The 21137-nt window shown below is 50.6% G+C and overlaps 1 protein-coding gene across 1 annotated transcript in view; it reads left to right on the top strand.

The window, feature by feature from the left end:
- Window positions 1-564: 564 nt before the first annotated feature.
- The window catches only part of Fy (fuzzy planar cell polarity protein-like protein), a 53769-nt gene continuing 33196 nt past the window's right edge, over window positions 565-21137 (top strand). The window contains exon 1 of the mRNA XM_077703297.1: window positions 565-888. Within this exon, the coding sequence (XP_077559423.1) occupies window positions 739-888 (150 nt within the window). The 5' untranslated portion in view covers window positions 565-738. The remainder of the gene's footprint in view (window positions 889-21137) is intronic.

The following is a 21137-nucleotide window of genomic DNA, read 5'->3' as shown; positions in this document are numbered from 1 at the left end:
CCACAAAAATATAACGTTGCTCATGACTGTTGCAAGCTATTATCAAGGATCTATTATTGCAAGCTATCAAGTCGACGAATTTCTATTTTGTTGTGTTTTCCTGCTGAGGCCTACCTGCATGCTCCGCGCGTGCTACTACGCTGCCGCGCGAGACGCGCGAAGTCTGAAAACCGCGGGAAAAACTTGGGCTCTCGCTGTTGGGGAGAACTTTTGGCACGTGACAACGGCCAACCAATACCCGTTTTGCTGAAAGAAGGCGGAGCCTCGGGGCGCGCGCTCTCCGCAGGGAGCGTGCGAGCAGACGCTTCTTGTTATGCCACCGCGGCAAAAGCGGTCACGGCTGGCACTGAAATGGCAACGCAGCTCGCAGCGGAGTTTTCGCTTTCAACATCGTGCACATCACAGCAGGCGCTTATTTCGTGAAGCAAGTTGTCGTTTGTAAAAGCCGCCGAAAGCGCGGCACTTGCTACCGGATCTCAGCCAGCCAAGTTCAGTTCGCGGAGTGTTCGCTGCGCCAACGTCGCTGTCGTCTGCTACGTTGCGGAGGGTCGGCCGCGGCGATTTTGGTGCGCGCAGCCAGCGTGCGTGTGATTTGCGTTTAAAAAAGAAGACGTGTATTGTGACCAAATAACGTGCATTTCACCACGCTTCGAACATATTTCCATGAGCGGATCACGCTCGTAGAACTTCTGTTTCCAAGAGCGGCCGGTGTTCGGAGGGGACTCGGCGGCCGGCGGAATGGGTAAACGTCCGCGCTCGGCAATCGCGACGGCGGTGCCCTCTGCGCATGCGCCAGCGCGGGGGGCCAAGATGGCCGGCCACCTGGCCGCCCTTACTGCGGACGGTGGAATACCGCTGCTTACACGGAACGTAGGAGACGTCAAACCGGTGAGTGACGCCTTCACAATGTACGAACACTCTGCTGCCCTACGTTCGGCGCCACTTTGGGCATTTGCCGACCACAATACGTCAGGTGTTGCGCCGATGTCCCGACCGAAGCGTCGGCCCGAACATCCTTCGGAGAGCGCACTGCCCCCGCTCTATGTAAAAGCGAGGTTACATTTGCCTTTCGCTTAAAAGTAGTGCAGAACACCCGTTTATGTCGGCCGGAATACCTCACTAGCTCGAAAAATATTGAATATTGTTTTGAGGCCGCAGTTGTCCCTCTTTTTAACTTTTTGAAACTACGCCACTTAGTGTCATTTCGCAACACCGTCCTCCAACTTTGTTTCGGTCGGGTCGCGAGCTCCTAGATGCGTGTTCAAGTGCTTTGGATCGCGCGCTATGCGTGAGTCATCCGCGAATTGCCCGGCCCGGATGCCATGACAGTGCAGTGACCGCTGCGATCAGTGGAAGCATTGCCGTCCCTTTTCCTATGGAATTATTTCAAAACTCGCATTGCACGCTCTGTTGTTCATTCACGCGCGATGTACCATAATTGGAGTCATTTTTCACCCTTGCGGCTGGCCTGTCAGGTACTTAACAAAAATTTAATCTGATCGCTTTGTTTTCCGGAGACAAATAACTATGTATCAACGGGGTACTTACATTTGAATTGAGCCGGATCGCTTTTCAGTGGGGCTCTTCGATTTACAGTCCCGGACTCACCGCGGACTCCCCGAGAAGCAGTCCGGCGTTCGATTTTTCCCATGTATCCCTGTGTGGCTTCGGTGAATCCTCGGACTACCCGCGGACTATCCGGGGTGAGTCCGAGACTGTAAATCGAAGAGCCCCAGTGACATGTCGCTCTTCTGCTGCTACGTGAGCAGCAGAAGGCAATTTGATTTTGCTGTCGGCTCATTATTCATTCGCAGGCAGCCGTTCCGCAAGAACTGATCTTACTGAGTAGCGGGACAAAATAGTGGTTATATTCTGATACAGTCTGCCGATAACCTCGTAAAGACCGGTTGAACCGTGCCTACTCGGAAGCCAGAAATACTGTGCACAAAATGGTAGCTTAGCCGGTTGTGACAAAACGTTTCGTCGATTTGATGTTTTGGGCTGCCAAAAAACTGCCCCTGAGCCGTTTCGCACTTATTTTTTGCTTATATGTCGCGAGGGCTTACCTTGTATTGCCCGCTAACTATATTCATTACTTGAATGGACTCGTAAATTGAAGACACCATAAGTTTTGTGGGGTGAATGGCCGGAACTACTTTTTGCGACGTAAGATATTACAACAATATTCTGATTAAAACCCGCTAACCAGGTTTTAATCGGAATATTGTGGTTATATTTTACGTCGTACCCGCTAACGAGGTTTTAATCAGCTATTTGCAGAATTTGTGCCTGGGAACATCAAGTCGTAGTCGACCGTTGCTGAATAGAAAGTGTTGTTGATATGCGCAGTCGCAAGACAAAAACAAACGGGAAGAGAGCGGGCACAAAAATAAGAACGGACGTAAGTTGGGATTTCGGTTCATAAAGTTTTATTATCTTATACCCGTGCTACACGAGCGTTTCGAAGGCTTTCGAGTCGAATGCCATTTGACTCAAATGACACCTTTGAGCTGCTACACGACATTTTTCAAAGGCATTTAGTTAAAATGGCATTCGAGTCAAAGGAGCACGACAACCGACCTTTGAGAGTCTCAAAGGCCTTTGAAACACGAACGGTCGTACCCTCGGGCTCAGTTTCTGCAAGCCGTAATAACAAAAACAATTATTTACGAGTAAAACTGTGTGTTTGAGGTGTAAGATCTCCACAATTTTTCACTCGTGTACTTGTTTTCGTTCTCTGTCACTCGCTCTACGATTACGAGGTAACTTGGTACTCTCCACACCGGCGGTGCGAAAAAAGACAAAAAGAAACTGGCTGCCTTGTGCATGTTTTGTGCGCGCTTGTAGATAGTCATCAATTAGATCTCTAATAATTCCTTTTTTGCCCATTCCAACTGTAAAATTACATTTCCGCTAAGAACGAAGCATGGCAGCTAAACATGGCGGGCGAACGCGGGAACTTTCAACTGCCTTTGAGAATGGTCGTGTAGATCGACAGAACTCCTTCCAGTTCGAATGACATTTGAAATTACGAAGGTAATTCGACTGAAATGTCCTTCCAAACACTCGTGTAGCACGGGTATTAGTAACGGTGTGTTCGAGGTAGATGAGAGGAGTGTGGTTGCCGCCATTGTATCTTGTTCTGCGGTCTAATGAATGAACGGAACGCGTGCGATGTCTCCAACCGAAAGTTAAAATGAAGCCCTGCAGCGTGGCGCGGGAGTTTGACCTGGATTAGCGCAATCCAGGGAGTTGGTTTTGTACTAAACCCTGCAAAACAGCTTTTTTTTTTCATCTCGTTCTGACACAACAATATTCAAGGCCTAAACTCACGAAGCTGTTCGCGCGTAAGATATTTTGTGACTTGCCGGGGCCTGTGCGTGGTTGGTGCCCCGCGAAAACCTATTAATTACCGCGGCGCCGGTCCATAGGAATGATAATAACAGTATAATCATTATGTCCACTGAACAGTGAATTGCGAAGGTAGAGTGAACTACAGTATTCTAGTTTATTTCAACAATGACCTCACTCCTTAGCCTCCAACCGCTCCTATCCTGCTCTTGGATATCTTTACGCGTTAAAAGCTTCGTTAATCGGAGCCCAGTTTCTCCAAGAGTAGCATTGCGTTTTTGACCTGGTATAGAAGCGTCCAGGCTTGCGAAAGATAAAAAGAAAACAGTTCAATAAGACATCGAGTTCAGCCGGGCTGTGGCTTCCTTGCTTTTTTTATATCGGGATGCAAAACTGGCAGCGTTTCGTTCTAATAAGACACCTTGCTCAATGCTTGTTTGGCTTTCTTGCACAGCTTAGTAGTCACGCAGGGAACCCAACTATCTGGAGGGGCGTGGGCGTGCTTTGTCGCGACGGCCAGTTCTTGCTGGAGCTTACTAAAAGAGGAAAGGTCTTCACCGCTGAAGTACCGGCTTATCCGTAAACGGAACCATTTCGAGATCAACTATCCGCATGCAACTACAGATACAAGCCTGTAGAATTATTCTCCATGCGTTTTTTATAACTGTTAGTAAACCTTGTTGACGGAGAGTGTGTATGTAGGTGGCAGCTAGTGCAATTCAATTCCCAAGGCAAATGCCAAGCGGTTCAGTGGATAGTGTCGTGAAGGTACTAGACTTAACCAGTAGTGACAAGGGAAGGTGGGTCTTTGTTAATCGCAACGACCTGGACGAACCATTCTGTTGTTAACGCCATAGCCCTTCGTCTTCCGCACTGGCCGGCTTGGAAAGCCTCTTCCAGAAGTCCGCTTTCCCGCTTCACTTCTTCTCTCCATTGAGAGCTCGAACTCCTCGCGCGACCGCGGCAGCCCGCAGTTCCTAGAACGCGGCTGAAGGCAACGTTGCTCGCTGAACCCGAATTCCAGGGCGCTCGCACATATGCGGCCCTCCTCAGCCGACCTACGCAGCGGGCGGTCGAAACACTGGCTTTTTTTCTTCAGCATTGTATCTCCCCTGATGTCCCACTGAGGCGAGAGGGAGGCGTCCGCAGTAGACCCTTATCCGTAACAGGAGCGCATGCACGTGTGTCCCGCAACGAACAATGGCGATAGCCCTTGCTAGAAGATAGTACTTGTGGGGTACTGGGGACCTTCAGTACATCGGGGAGGGGCGAAAAACGGAAATGTCTGTTTCGCTGCGTGTTTCGGGAATTCGTGGCCCGCTTGTTTCTGCATCGTTTTAAACACCCAGACTCGATTTTACTGTTCTTGTTCAGTTTCCACTTTTCCCAGTAGTTACCGAACGAGAGCATCGTGGCACGGAGGGGATGGTTGCATGCTAGAAAATGCAATGTTATAAAAAAGCGTAACATTTAGGCGAGACCAGTTGTTTTTGTTGAATCAGAGAGAGAGAGAGAGAGAGAGCTGGGCCATACAAACCGCATATTTTCTAGCTTCTGAGCACGCGGAAATTACTTGCACTCTCTCATAGTTTCGCTGAAGGAACGTCTAAAAGACCGGCGTTCATTTTGATGTTGAATTTAGCACCTACTTCCCGCGGTCTACCACCCAAAAAAAGGAAAGGGAGGTGTATACCTTCATATGTGCCGAGAAAATGCGGTATATAAACTTGCAGAGGTGCGACGGTCGTGCACGTAAAATGGCCTCTAAGGAATACCAAGTCTGTAGCTTTGGCTTTGTTTTCACTCAATATTTATTTGTTGGGCGAGTGCACGTGAACATGTTTAAGGCTTCAAAGTTTTGTCCAAGTAGCTTACATCTTACACGGTCTAATCAGATACTATGTATAGGAAGCAGCAAGCAAACGCTCTATCGCCATCGTATTGCGGTTAGCCATTTTTAGCGGATTCGTGGTCGTGCTCGTACCAGATGGCACACTTGTATGCATTTAATTATCGGCCGGTCGAGTACAAGAGAATCCCGCCGCAAGCCAGATGTTTTTTATTTTCGCGCCGACCAGCAGAAACACAGTATCCGCCGGATGCCTAAATATGTGAAGCACATGCCGTCCGGCGGCGTTTACGAGTGATAAAGGCGGGAAATTTAAGAGCGCGGAGAGGGACTGGTTTGCGTATACCACCCACGGAGACAACCAGAAAAAGTGAAAGGCCCGGTGCCCAAAGCCTACGCGCTATTTCAATCGATGGCAACTTACGCTTATCCGCACTATAGTGAACTGTAATCCGCACGACGTGGTTTATGCGCATGTGTTTAGCACGGCGCCACAATAACAGCAGCAACATAAAGACGAGCGCCGAGCAGGACGTTTTATAGGCAGCTCAGCCACGGTTCCGCTTATACAAACGTGTTCATATCGCTTCCGAACGCGCGCGCTGTGAAATGTTTGTTTTTACAACTAGCGCACGGCTTCGCGGCTCGCCAGGGCGGCCAGCACGTGCTGGCGCGGTTGCGTTTCGAAACAAGCCCGTTCGAAAGACTGTTTATGCGATAACGATGCCTGGAAAACATTTCGCCGCTGACAGGGCAGTGTAGTCTTCCTTCCGCGAGAGCTTCGCGCTCACGATTTGTATATACGCGGAGAACACGTGTGCGCCGCTCAAACATGTGCGCGGTTCGCGGCGTGGGGTCTCCCTTCCCAACGACGTCTCGACTATATGGGACGAATGAACTTTCTGTGGGGGCTGAAGGATCGATGCTTGAAGGAAACGCGAAAATGTTCATGTAAGTGTTCATGTCGTGTTCATGTTCATGTAGGTCTTTGTTCATGTAGGTGTTATAATGGCGTCGTTCCAGCGCACTCACGAAGCGTAGGCTCCCGTATCAGGTTAGCTCTCGCTGAGATGTGACGCTGCGCAACGTGAAGTCAACACGGTCCAGAGCCCTGTAAACCTAGTAAGTGGCCTGTCTATATATGTACCCACCAGCGCACTAGTTTGCTAAGGGCACAACGCGAGCACAAAGACGAACTTAACCGCGCGCATTGTCATGGGTGCCATACACTGGCAGACCATTGGAAACGATAAAACGTGACCATCGCGTTGCTGCAGTTGCTGCAACATGCGTCTTCGAATTTGAGCATGGAGTAGGAATAAACTTTTATTGAATCCCAATCTAACTCCGTGTGTGGAGGCCGACCTGTGGAGGGACTCCTTAGTCCAGGAGTCCCTGGCGTCTCACCAGGTTAAGCTCGTGGCAACACTTTCTCGGAACGAGGACACGTCATAGCGTACGCTCTATGATTATCACTCCCCCCCCCCCCCCCCCCAAAAAAAAAGAAGGAAACACATAGCAACAATGATGGAGTTAAGGTCATTGCGGCAGCGAAGAAGCATATCGGCTGCAATCGTGGACGTAAGCCGTCGGGATGTTCGTGAAGGTTACGGACAGCTTCGCTACTTTCAAGTATTACACGTTAGTGCGAGTTTTCTTAATTTTTTTTTGTCATGCTCGACTGCACTCGGTTTATGATGGTGAACTTCTTTGCACGGTCTACAGGAATTAGCTTGTTTGGTAACAATCTTTTTACAAGACATTACAAGCGTCTACATTCCACGAAATGATGAAGCAAGATTGGCAGATTGACTATCTGAGTCTAATACTTTGGCTGTGGTCCGTATTCACGATTACTTTTTTGACATTTAACTTCGGCGTGGAGATTTAGGCATCATGAACAGTCGTTTTCCACTTCCACAAAACTGAATGTCATCTTGTACCTGGTACATCGAATCCCCTGAAGTCTGTGTCGGGCATCTAGTCCGCGGGTTATGACGCCGCAATCATGCGTTGTTTGGAGTATATTGTGACTCGATTGTGTCAAGCGTGGGCACGGATAACTCCTCCTACATGTTCAAGCGCTCCTTACGCCCCCAGACACACACATTCCCGCACAGAGATGCAGAAAAAAATTCCCGGGCCATCTCAGCTGGCGCGAAACCTGGGGAGGGGCGAAGCATGCAGTGTATAAGTGTATCCTTGGCGCCTTGGCATTTTTGCCAACGGAGATGAAACTGTTGAGGGGTGGAGGTATCCAGCTTTGCTGTAAAAGTGTCGTGTCTCTGAAGCACGAAGCGTTCTAGCGCGAGGCGTAAACAAGTGTCCCGGTGTTTTTTTTAGTACTGGTTACGAAGCGTTTCAGCGCGAGGCGCAAACGGGTGTCCCGGTGTTTTTAGTACGCGTTACGAAGCGTTCTAGCGCGAGGCGTAAACGAGTGTCCGGGTGTTGTAGCACCGTGACTACATGAGACGACGATTACGACGACGACAGGATCCCAGCCCCTTATTAAGGGGCTTCGCCCCTAAAAGTTGCAAACTGCAACAACTTCGGGGCCATCGCCGCCTGAATTTTCCGCGGGGGTTTCCCGTTCTGCTTAATTGAGCAATCCAGTCCGACCTGTCAGCGCGAAGGGAATGAGAGAAGAGGAACTGGCCGCGTTCATTTCGAGATCGTCTATCTCGAGCCTGCACTGCATTTGTTTGTGTGTGTGGAGGCGAACGAACGAGGATTGTTCCGGGCGAGTAGCGATTGATTCACCCTGCGCAGTCGGAGCTAATCTAAGCACCAATGACGGAAAGGCGCAGAACGCCGGCCCGTATCGCGTGCGGCGCTGCTAATCGACGATCTTCGCGTCGCGTGTCTCGGCGGCGCGCACAGCCCGGGGCAGCGCCCTGCCCACGCCGCATGGTTTCGAGATCGAGGTGGAGCGGGGAAGAACAGCATCCATGGGAGCGGCCGACCTCGACCGCTACAGCGTCGCTTGCCATCACTCCCCGCCTCCGTGTGCTGCTTTTTTTTGAGAGTTATTGCCACTTGCGGTTCTGCCTCTGGAATGTTGCATCCGTTTGTGACACCTCAAAGCACCCGAACGGGGACTTTGAGGTATCACGAAACAAATGAATATCAGCTACTTTTAGGGGCACTTTTTAGGCGTGTCGTGTTGTCGTGTGTGCATGGCAATACCGGTATCAAGAACCGGTATCAAGAGCCACTGCGCTGCTGAGCACCTAACCGGTTCCTTTAAGGTATAATAAAAAAATAATTATGGGATACTTTTAACATGCACTTTTTCCAGGCGTGTGTCTGTAATTGTGTGTCCATTACCGGTGTTTCAAGGCCTATGCGCTGCTGAGCACTGGCCTGAACACAAAATGCCGTTGCCACTATCGAATCCAAACCGTCGCGGAAAGAAATCATCACTAACCGGCTACGAGTCCTCGTATTCATTACTGAGCGGGATGCTACCCTTGAAAGCTATAAAGTCTGCTCTATCTGCAGTAACAGTACGCTTACTGACCCTATTTAAAGCTGGGTGCGTGCTTCAAGATGCGACCAGTCCGGTGGTTGCAATTCCTCGGTGACGATAAGTCTTAATAATGGATTTTCTATAAAAGTCGTATCAAGATGTATTGGAGAGAACACTTGTATATAGTCAATTTTTTTCTCCGAGTAATACTAATGATTCATTAGTACATTACTAATGAATTGGTAGTTGATAATTAGTAACTTCTGTGTCGTTCCTTTATTTGTAGTACTAATTAGTAATTCATTTGTCGTTAGTAATGAACCACCAGCGAATGTATCGAGGACAAGATGCGGCCGAGGGTGTCCGGCCGAGTTTAACGTATCCTACAACACGCGCTGCCGGCGAGCGTCCAGCCAGTGTCGACGCTCCAAATTGTTCGTATCGCCCGCCGCGCCGACGAAAACAATGCCAGGAAGTACTCGCTGGCGCGCAGGCATGCGTGCCGGACGAGGCGAAATAAACGCTTCACTCGCGTACTCACCTCCCCACCCACTCCCCCCTCGTCTGCTTTCGCCCGCTGGAAGTCGGCGCCAATGTCGCAGCTACGCTGGGCGGGAACAGAGTTGGGAGCAGCGCGAGGAAAAAGGAAGCGTAGGAAACGGCGTCGGTGGCACCGTGAGCGGAATGCAGCCATTTGCGGGCTGGCAGTGTGAGCGGCGGAGGAAAGCGGATACAGCGCGCGAGGACAGCGGCGAGACACGGCGAAGGAGCACTCTCTCGTTGAGTTACGTTGCGCCACGCGGAAGATGATGCCAACGCTGCAAAGAGGCGAAGATGAAAGAGCGAGGGGTACGTGATGAGGGGGCAGAACATTTCCCTTGAATGGAGTCATAACATGAACACGGCTAGCATGACGCAATTAAACAAGAAAGCGCGGGTGGGTTAAGTATTATACTGCAGATTCTAGTTAAGACGAACTCGAGGGAGCCGTAAAAAATTGTTTGTATTATCAGAAATTCGTCTTAAGTGGAGGTTTTTTGCATTGTGGACGTTACAAGAGAACAAAAATGTTGTTCGTCCTAACTATAGTGTTCGTCTTAACCGAGTTCGTCTTAACGGGAGTGCACTGTATATACACAGTATACAATACGAAGTTCAACAAATAAATACGTAGAATACAATAAGACGTGTGGTATACAATAATCCAGGAAACATCTGCGCTATAAGGTGCGCCGTAGGGGAGGGCTCGGATTAGTTTCCAGCGCATGGGATCGTTAATGTGCGTCGAAATCTCGACACAGGTGTTTCTGTTTATCGCCTCCCTGGCCGGGATGGCACCCGCGTCCTTGGGCTCAGCGATGCAACGCCTTAGCCACTGAACGTCCGTGGCAATTGTAAGACTCGTGGGGCAGTAAACTACGGCGTAACTTCGTAGTTGTGGGCAATGGGAAGATAACGGCGGTCAAGCAGTGTTTGTGCCCTTCTCCAGTACAGACTTCCTTTCATCGCATCTTCTAGCGGTGTGCAGACGACAGTAACAGGCCTCGGAGTTGACTGGTTTCGGTAGTGTCACTCTGCAAGTCCCACATGGCCATTACTGCATGAACCTCCGCAGTTGGTCTTCAGTACAGTACCACTTTTTAACACGAAAGTGTTTTATTCCGGACTCACGAAGATTTCATGTCATATCCGTCGCGGAAATGACGCCAGTACCACGAAGGAAGCGGGCCTGTAAAGGGTGCATCCCTGCACATGGGGCTTCTTGCAAGGAAGCGACCTTTAGTACTAAAGAGTACGTTATGCTTACTGTTGTTCGTTTTCGGGTTTTATATTTTAACACGAAAGTGTTTTATGCCGCGATACCGCAAGATTTCACTGACGTCATATCCGTCACGGAAATGACGCCAGTTCACCTTCGCCGAAGCGACCCTCCAGCAGGACGTCGCTCGCCAAGCACACCCACAAGACAGCCGCCGACCCGCAAATCATGCTCAGCTGCAGGTTTCGCTGCACATTACACTTTTGTGTTTTACCGATTCCTATGACAGAGGTATCAACCAGTTCTTTTTTTAGCCGTAAATTCTAAGCGAATCAGTTTCGAAACAGGAAAATAAGCCGGCGTGCTTCACGCCGCATCTTCGCGAAAGTTTCAGGCATGTACTTGCGTTCCCGGAGAGATCCGTGCGCAGGAGTGCAGCGGATGCAGACGTTTCGGACCTACGGAGCCGCTCTCCCGCCCCGTAACAACTCTTCGGAGCCGAGCGGGGGAAGAGGCGGCGGAGCCATCGCTCTGCTCGTCTCAAGCGTGGAGGCCTGTTTCGAGATCGATTCGAAACGTTGATGGCCCAGATCTTGGGAGCCGCGCGTGCCTCGGCGCGTTTGAGTAATCGCCTGCTGCACGTTTGGGGGTACTCGTGCGTACAGCAAGGCTGTAAGCGACGGCCGGATACGTTGAGGAGCGCCGTACGGCCTTGATTCGTCTTCATAACTAGAATGTCTTTTTTGGTGCTGGGGAGTTATGAATCAATGCGGTATTATGAATCAATCTACTGTATTTTTCTATCTAATGATGGGACCCTCATCTGGATATATCTGCTCGTGTAACCTTCCTCTTTTTACAAGAGTCAATGAGAAATTTCTAAGCGCGCGGCGTCTTTAATTGCGCCTTTCGCACACACAAAGGGAAGTATAAAGGAACACATTTTGTTGTTGCGCGGATATATCTAAATAAATACGTAATCTGTGGACGTGCATGCGGACTATTCGCTTTCCCTCTTTTCTAGTGACTGGCTGGGAATGCAGAAGAGCTGCTAAATAGTTCAATTGGGTGAAACATATAAGGTGTGTAATATGTTATGTAGCGGTCCAACCGAATTTGAAATGTAAGAAAATGAACGATACAGATAATGACTTTGGGAAAAAGAATGTCTGGATAACTATCGGCTTTGATTTTCTGGAAGTACCCTTGCTTCTTACACCTTACGGAGCGCACCGGACCTTCCTTGATGCCGGCACAGCGCGGCCGAGAACATGCACGCTCAAGAGTGCGTGGCATGGGAACAAATGTGTACGCGCGCTGTTCTCTTCGTCAGGGTAGTGAACTTTTCGCTGGAACGAAGGCGTCACCATGGACTAGCTTGCTTTCCCAGTGAAATTGGTGCATTCAACGCTAAAGGTCTGTCTGGGTGCAGTTGTTCTCCAAAAGCTGCCCTGTGGAATCTAGCACTTTTTGGTGACAGGAAGCCATTTTCGTTCCTGGCAGGCACTTGGGTTCTTTCTATTTAACAAGCGCGTATTTCCCGGGTTACCCCGTTAAGTGAACTGGAGGCGTTATACTCAAAATTTATAACGTGAACGGAAGGGCGCGACATCCTGAAATGAGGATGCCACCCATCATTCTTTATTTCATTTATTGTAATTTCAGTTCTAAAAATGCTTCCCTCCTGTACTCCATTTGCGCATTATGCATGCGTACTCATGCAGCTCATATGTTGAGCGCAGCCAGATCGGCATAAAAACGTGAGAAAGCCTCCGACTAATACTGCTGTTGCAATTGCGCTTCACTAGAACACCAGCATCATTACACTGAGCGCGCACCAGCATCATTACACTGGGTGAAGGGGTGGCATTGACCATAGCTATTCGTACAGCGCTATACCACAGCTCACTAACACACACACACACACACACACACACACGCACGCACGCACGCACGCACGCACACACACACGCGCACACACACACACACACACACACACACACACACACACACACACACACACACACACACACACACACACACACACACTGTGACATACAACCCTTGACCTCAGGGGCTATAGACGTTGGGCTGCTGAGCACGAGAACGTGGATTCGGTCGCGGACGCGGTGGCCGTTTTGCTGATGAAGACGAAAAACGAAAACACCGCAGTGGCGAGATTTTGGCGCGGGTTACTAATACCCAGGTGTTTAAATTAATCCGTAGGCTATGTTCAGACTACCGACGCAAAAGTCACATCGTGATCTATGGGCGTAAAGAAACGGCGTCACGCAGTTCGGTTGGCTGAGACGTGAAATGACGTCATTCTTTAAAGTTATTACGCAGTTGCGGCAACTGTGTGAGTCCGGCCGTAGTCCTCCATTACGGTGCGCCTTATAGTTCTGATGTACCTTTGGCGCATACAACCCCAAATTTCTAAAAATAAAGCGTTATCTCTCTCTCTCTCTCTCTCTCTCTCTCTCTCTCTCTCTCTCTCTCTCTCTCTCTCTCTCTCTCTCACACACACACACACGCACGCACGCACGCACAATCTGAGAGCCAAGCAAGCGAATGAAAGACAGCGAAGTCGCGGCGAAAGTAAGCAAAAATGAAGCAGCCCATAACCTGAGATAGCCGGAGAAAGGCAGGTCTTATCACACCGTCCCCCCCCCCCCCCCACTCCCCAGCTGACCGCCGTCGAAAGTCCGTGGGAATGTCCAGAGGGAGCAAAGAAACGACGCGTTGCGTGTCGCACGTTCGCAGTCACGCACACACACACAACAAAACACGCTCGCTGCACGACTCCGAAGAGGCGCAGTTATGCGCACGCGCGCTATTCGTTTCGCCGCCGAGGTCCGACGACGACGACGACGACGCCGCGACGCTTGAGCGATTCTCGTGCGAAACGACTTCGAGACGAGCGCGCTGTCCAGCCGAGGGGGCGTGGGACCCGACTCTCTTCGCGTGCGCCGCCCTACCATTGCTCAAGCTCGTTTGCCCGCTCTGCTCTCGAGGCGGGCCCCTCTTGCGTACACACTTCTTCGTCTCTTTCGTAAACTGTATTCTCTTTTCCTTTTATATCACTTTAAAATTTTGCCCGCGGCGAACACTGCGCAGTTCAAGATTCGCGGCGAAAAAGGCTTTCCGCAGGCAGGGCGCCGTGCGAAACTGGAGCTGAGAAGAGCTGAATTGCGTGGTCCTATACGTGTACGGTCTGGGACGTTGGCGATATAATGGGAACGCCCGGTAATACACTGGCTAAACTACGCTGCTTAGACGCAGCGCTATATTCTCAAGGGGACCTGAGAGAGAGGCCGCCAGCGCAGCCCTAATTTGAGCGGCTCGGACGTGGAACGTTACGCTCGAAATGGTGGGAACGGGAGAAGCGATTGTTTCGTCCGCGCTGCCCGAGTTTTGGAGCAGCCAACGATTCTCGGTTCTGCGTGCAGTCAGTACTGGGGGAATGTGGTGCTTTTGGCGAAAACTCGGCGCCAGTGGGCGCTGCCTTGGTTCGTAGTTCACTGGAGCAAGGATAATGAAGATGGCCGAGACGTGTCATCTCTCCGCCGCCGCGCTTTTTTCTTTTGTTTTCGCTACTACTATTACTGGTTCCGTTCACAAAGAAATTTCCTAGAAGTGCTGGGAATCGTTGCGTCTGCACATTTTCTGTACGGGAGCACTCTTAAATTACCGAGCGAGTAATTTTGTCTCATCTCCCTCTCTCGTATATGCATATATATTTGGATGCATGCACCCTAGAAGGCAGCATAGCTCGTCTCCAACGCTTGCGTTCACCGCTCACTAATCAGTCTAGTCCTGCACTCATCCAGGTCGCTGCTGTCAAGACTCGGGTGGAAGCCTTAGCCTTCTAGACCAAGCCTCAAGCTTAGTCTGGAGAATAAATCCTTTAAAGCAGCTCTTACAGCACCCGGATAGCGTGCTATTGTTCTAAGTTTTTTCTCCACCACTTGGAGGTTTTCGTGGGCGATGTGTTGACATCCTCGAGTCACGACAGTCTATACGGCGTGCGTTGTATGTCTTGTTGCAACCAGCGGTCAACCTTGCCTTCAGTGTGGAAGCCAAATTTATTTTCGGAGAATTCCTCCGGCCGTAAATGCGCAGCCCATACAAAGGTGCAATGAAAGCGGTCGACCGAGACCGGTTTTAATCATTACGAGCTCCGCGACCCCGAATTAACGCCCGCTTTTATCGTCAGAGCGACCACTTAACGGTATCGCGGCGAACGGAGGCAACGCACAAGAAAACTGTTGCAACCAGGTCAGGCACACTGTGGTCGATACTGCCCGCGGCGCGATCATCTCCTCGGGCCGTGCGCTCCTCCGCACGTGATGCTGGTGCGAACGCACACACGCGTGGTCTATCAGCGCGCAAACGTGCTGCGTCGCGCATTTGCTCGGAGTTTATTTAGAGCTGTCGAAGCACGCCGCTTCGGGCTCTGGGAATGGGAGCGACGCGAAGAGGGGCGCGGGCTATCCCCGAACGAGGCCGGCTCTTCTCCCTGGTCTTTTGCCCGTCGGGGCAGTGTCTGCCGACCGATCGGTGCACGCACTCTTCGGCGCGCTTGGGCGTGAGCCAGCCCTCGGGGAAGACGAGGAGCACGGAGAGTGTGCCAATCAACGAGGCTTGCAAAGGAGCGGGGACCGGGAAAGGGGACCAGTTGTGGAGTGGATCGGACTCATTGATTTTGCGCGCGCTACACCTTCGGGCACGCTTTTTGCAATTGCCCTTTCTGCGTGTGCGCGCGTTGTTAAAAAAGGGCTCCTTTCCTTACTCGCTAGACTTGCGTAACGCCATTAAGTGCTCGAGTTCCTGCGGCCACGTGCTGTACGCACGCACGCACGCATACCTGTATGTATGTATGTATGTATGTATGTATGTATGTATGTATGTATGTATGTATGTATGTATGTATGTATGTATGTATGTATGTATGTATGTATGTATGTATGTATGTATGTATGTATGTATGTATGTATACGTACGTACGTACACACACATACACAGGTACTTACGCGCACTCAAAAACACACACGCACATATTTGCGACTGTTCGCTGTGTGGCGTATACACGTGTTTCTCTGACTGCAAAAGGACGGAGAAAAAATTGGCATATAAATAGCACTTCTTCGAAGTTTCCTGCGTATCTAATAGGTAGGGATTCCCGGCGCAGCTCTTGCTATAACTTGGCCGGGCCGTGGGGCAGTTGGCCCGGACTAAGAGAATACATCGTAACGAAAGGGAACCAGCGTGTGTGGCATGAACACACTTCAAAAGTGTGATTAGCTCGCGTGGCCGTATGGTCGAGCAGAGTGTCGCTGTAATGCCGACGGATCTACCTCGATTCTACGAGTTCAGTTACAGTGTATACAGAGGCGACGGCACTTATTCTTTTTACAGCACTTTTGACGCGACCTTGGTCCTAAACTTCTGAAGCGTTTCTTTTCTGATCACGCATATTTTCTTTTGACCTTGCTCACACGATCATCCCACGAGCATCTAACAGCGATGGTTAAGAAGCCCAAGGACACCGGTTCGGTCGTCTTCCTGATGGAGGCCAAAAACACAAACTCTTTCGTGTCGAGATTTTAGCGTACGTTAACGATCCTCAGGTATGTTAATCCGTGGCTCTCTACTTCGGCGCGTTAAACCCCCGAAGTTCGTATTTGACTTGAGTAGTTGAGCAGTATAGTAGTAGTAGTAGTAGTAGTAGTAGTGGTAGTAGTAGTAGTAGTAGTATATAGTAGTAGTAGTAGTAGTAGTATATAGTAGCAGTACTAGTAGTTGTAGTAGTAGTAGCAGTAGTAGTAGTAGTAGTAGTAGTAGTAGTAGTAGTAGTAGTAGTAGAGATAAAGAGAACACTTTTATTTCGAAGTCTGGTCTTCTGTTGGGGGAATGGCGGTGCGTCGTAGACTCGTAGATATATACTTGTAGTTTGTGCGGAGAGAAAGATTTTGAGTTCGAGAAACATGACGAAGTTTGCAGTGGGGCTCTTCGATTATCAGTCTCGGACTCTCACAGAAGGAGTACGGCATTGGTTTTTCTCGCGTATTTCTGTGGCGTGGAATTAATCCGAGGACAGTGTCCGAGGATAGTCCGAAACCGTATGGACGAACCCCAGTGTTCATTTCGCATAATAAAGGCGGTATATACAGGTCCGGCTGTCATCACTTCCCTCGTACGAGACGACACGCAGAGGCGCAAAAAGTTAACAGGGAAGAAATAGAAGCGCGAGGGGAAGTACCGAAGTAGGGTGTCCAATTTCCGTCAGTCAAGGTGGAGGGAAGGAGGTGCATGCCGTGACTGCAGCCCCTACCTCGTTGCGTATACACATACGGCTACATACGTGTGGAAAGCGGAGCATGTGAAAAAAGACGGAAGGAGGAAAAAGTTTGGGTAAACAGGCCACGTCTGGGGGGGCTCCTTAATGATAGCGCGAGCGGGTCCGTTTCGATCCACTTCTTCGGAGCTGCATGCGAGCGTCCGACTAGGAGCGATCGCCCCCTCGTCTGCGCTGACTTTGCCGGCGAATAAGGCATTATCTTGGGACGAACTGGACCGGGGCAGTGTGGCCAGTTGACCTGCTTTTCACGAAGCATCAGCTGGGGTAGCCAGACCCGGTCATGCCTTCCTCGCGGCTCGACACAATTAGCATCGGCCTTGATAATCCGCGTTCCGCCCGTCCCCCCTTGCCGTAGAGCAACCACCTCGTCAGCGTATGTAATATAGTAGTATAGCTGTATAGATCATGTCATAAGATGCGTGCAGCGTTGTGAAGGCTGCACAGCTCATGAGCTAGCCTGTGGTATAACTCAGCGCGGCAATCTAGATTTCCTCTATGCGTATTATATCTCCTGCACAGTGGGTTGACGGTAATATGCTTCCAGGGCAACAACGAATGTTGTCGCTTTCCTTTATCTATAGATAAATTCTGCGGAGATAAATAGATTCTGCGGAGGCTATAGCCTCCGCAGAATGTTTCGGTGAATCAGACGCGGACTGGTCCGGATGTGTCTAACCTTCACAGTGTTCAACGCTACAGACGGTGCTACAGAAATGCGTGTAGCAACCGAACAAGGTTTCGATGTACACGCTGCATGTTCGGTGAATGCCAGCTTTGTGTCAAGAAAACCGTTTCTTTCGTGCGCATGTGCGTCTGCAGGCGAATGTTTGCAGGTCGGTTATCCCTGGCTACCAGTTCATATCAGTGCAGTACTAGAAAAAAAATCCCTTCAGCCCCACATGAGCCTGTTGCATTGATTCAAGCACGTTGGCCAGCTGCTGCAGTACCCATGGCAACCCATATTTGACCCCTTGGGGCCAAAGCGTTTCGTACTAATATAGGGAAATCTGTCGCTGCACTTGCGTTCTGTGTGAAAGCGTTCCTCTCGTACTTGGTCTGGCTTGGCTTCTGACGACAAAGGCAAAAACATGGGCAACATTTGTTTTCCTTGTTTAGGTTACAGGAATCAAACTTTAATAAATTTCTGACAAGGAAGTTTTTGTTAACCAGTGTTTTAAAATGGCTTTAACTAGTTTTTTAAAAACAATAATTGCGGTTTTTGCAGCCACATGAAACTTTTGAGTTTGTCGGCGAGCCATGCCAAGTAAGGATGGAGCGCTTCCCCGCGCTACATGACTGCACGCTCGTTGTAGCGCGGCTCCCGACATTGGCGCCTGATTTACCTCTAGTATATGTTAGTATGAAACTTTACGTTTGGGGGCGGCCCGTCTAGTTGACCCCTCCGTTGACCTGTGGAGAGTTGCCTCTGTGTCGCGCCCACCCCTTGCGGATTTTTTTTTTTTTTTTTTTGAGCCTATGCCTACTGTTACAAGCCCCCGGCGTGCGGTGCTATTGAGTGAGCCCGCTCATGAAAACAATTGCGTCTCGTGTTTACGGATGTCGTAGCGAAACAGGAAACAACTGGCAACGGATAGAGGAGAGCTCGTTATGTCACCCGGGCAATGACACGTCGCAGGCAATGCTGCACGCAGAATATCTGCCGCCTGGCAGAAGGTCACATCTCGTACACATTCACATAGCCAGTGTCACAGTCGTAGCACAGTCACGTGTCTAGCGACAGTATGTACAAACTTCGTCGGCTACAGAGAGAGAGAGAGAGAGAGAGAGAGAGAGAGAGAGAGAGAGAGAGAGAGAGAGAGAGAGAGAGAGAGAGAGAGAGAGAGAGACTGTGCGACGTTTCAAGGCGTCCTGGCTGGGCCGCTCCTCCTTCTCTACGCGCGACCGTTTAGAACCAAAGCCCCGTAGTGGCGCTTGACCTTTCACCTCCGCCGTGCCCCTGGACGCGACCCTCGCCCGCTTGCGAGCAATCGCGATAACAGAGAAGGCACGCTTCAAATTAGCGACGCCGCGCTGTAACCCGCGCGGGAAATTACCGGCTATCGTTCTCGGCCGTCTCGTGAATACAAGGGGAATGCTGATCGCTTTCTCTTGCCCATAGTGCTTTAAAAAAATGCACTCTTCCGTGATTAATGGACTCTTGCGGCATACGCGAGCGCTGTATAGAAGACAAAGCAAGATTAAGGGGAATTGAGTGTAGCACCTTTATGAACAAATACGGTCGGTGTGGGCACGTTGGTTTCTGCCCGTATCGTACAGAAACGAGGGCACCTAACCGTTTGTTATGGGCTGTAAATGCGTCAGTATTAATTGAACGCCGCTGAGTGCTTTGGAGTTTTGCGCTGAGAGTAATCGTGGCCGCTGCACCGCTGTGTGAGGTCAGCGGGGTGCTTGCTTGATACGCCGCCGATCGCGTGCCGCTGCACTGTCGTCTTTCCACGTGACTAGGCGTTGATTATCAGCGCGGTTCTTGACGTGTACTTTTATTAGCGTGAACTAAGCTCGTGCTGTGATAGAACGCTCCGCATTCGCGTGAGAGCCGTCCTCGGCTTCCGACGCCGGCGTTCTCGCTGAACGGGCCATTCATGCTCTCGCATTAAAACACTTGCAGGCAATCAGGTAGGCGGGGATGCGGACGCAAATGATGGGTGCTTTTCACATGTGCTCAGAGGCAGACTCACACGTACAGCAGGCCATTATACGTGGAGCTAGATCTGGCTCTTTGCCGAGCTCTCCTCGCCGCTTTGTGGGTGCAGGACGAGTACTGCTGAGGCCTGTCGTTACCGCCTCTAGTTTTTATCACCTCACACAAGGAGGATGGGGTGTAAGTGCTGTGGATTATTTTCGTGACGGGTGTACGTATACGTACGTGCGCACACACAGATTTCGGCAGGAGATAGCCGTATCACCAGAGTCCGCATCCCTAGATAACATCGGCGCGTGTAATGCACCGATGTGCATGATGAGGCGCTCCCTCCACTATAGTGCGTGGATGGTTCGGGATTGATTGCGTTTGAGCAGAAGGCCCTATACCTATACCGTATTTATTCGATTTTTAGGCGGTCACGAAAATGAGGGTGTAGTTTGGGGAGTAAAAAAAATCGCCACATTTTTTCTGAGCTTCGAATATAAGGCGGGGTATGACTTTCAGACTACGGATTTTTTGGGGAAAAAATCTCGCCTTATATTCGAATAAATACGGTAGTCGCGTGTGCCATTTCTCCCGAAGACAATCTCTTCCTCTGCTCCAGCTATGGCACGTTCGGTGCGCGTCATCGCATCGACCTTCACATTTTCCCAAACAAGCCCGGAAGGCGGGGAAGGAAGAGAAGAAACATATATGACTTCAAGGAGGAGGAGGAGGCTGTAATTTCATTACGTCGCCCGCGCGCTCGCGACAAGGAGGCGGGCGGGAGCCATCGAGATCAGGGGGTCGGTGCCGTGTTTGCTTCGAAGAGGTAGTACTCGACTGCATTCCGGGGCACGGCTAGCTCGGCCTCTTATCTCCGCTTCCGATCTCGCTTCGAGCCCTCCAATCTCGCGAAGAAGAAAAACGACGGAGAAAACAATGACGCCGTTCCACGAGGCAAAGTGGCGGCGCATGTGGGCCCTGCGACGTAGCAACAATGGCAGTATACCATGCATGGAACTTGCGCGGCGAGTCGCCCGTTGTCGCTGCTGCGAAGCTAATTAGTGGCGCGAGTTCGCCGAACGCGGAGATTCGGGGCGCGGGGTCCGAGCGACCACCGAAGTGTGCGTTGTTCGAATGAGGGTAGTTATTGGAGTTCGAAGCACACCGGGAGGAGCGCTTTTCTTCGTGCCCTTGTGGGCGGGGTTGTGCGTGCGTGCGTGTGTTGCGTCGCGGGGCCGTTGCATTATTTATCGGTATGCGCGTCTTTGTAGCGCTTGTCGCGAGAGCGTATAGTGAGTGCACTTTGAAAAGTTCCGTGAAATATGAGTTGTCGCGTGCCTTTGTGTACAGTGCACACACGGGGACCTACCTATACGGACGGCAGCGGGCTGTGCGGACGAAGCAGACAGCTGGCTGGGTAGACGTTCACAGAATACGGACTTGCACTGTTGACCGGTCGAACCATTATTCGATGGGGTGGTGTACCTCGTCAGCTGAACGTCACCTGCTACGCTCGGCTTAAAATTATGCCACAAGTGGGGAAGGAACACAACGAGGCGCTATCGAAGAGCGAATTCCGATCTTGTGAAGTTACAGGGAGCCCCCTGAATTTAGTACTATAATATAGATGATTCTCGCACTGTACCGGGACTCCCTTCGGGAAGAAACGGTTGTAGGAATCGAAAACTCGGATACTGG

The sequence above is a fragment of the Haemaphysalis longicornis genome, unplaced genomic scaffold (genome assembly GCF_048455015.1).
Source record: "Haemaphysalis longicornis isolate Haplotype H1 unplaced genomic scaffold, Haemaphysalis longicornis Haplotype H1 scaffold_3, whole genome shotgun sequence".
Lineage (NCBI taxonomy): Eukaryota > Metazoa > Arthropoda > Arachnida > Ixodida > Ixodidae > Haemaphysalis > Haemaphysalis longicornis.
This window is presented reverse-complemented; position numbering and strand designations above follow the sequence as displayed.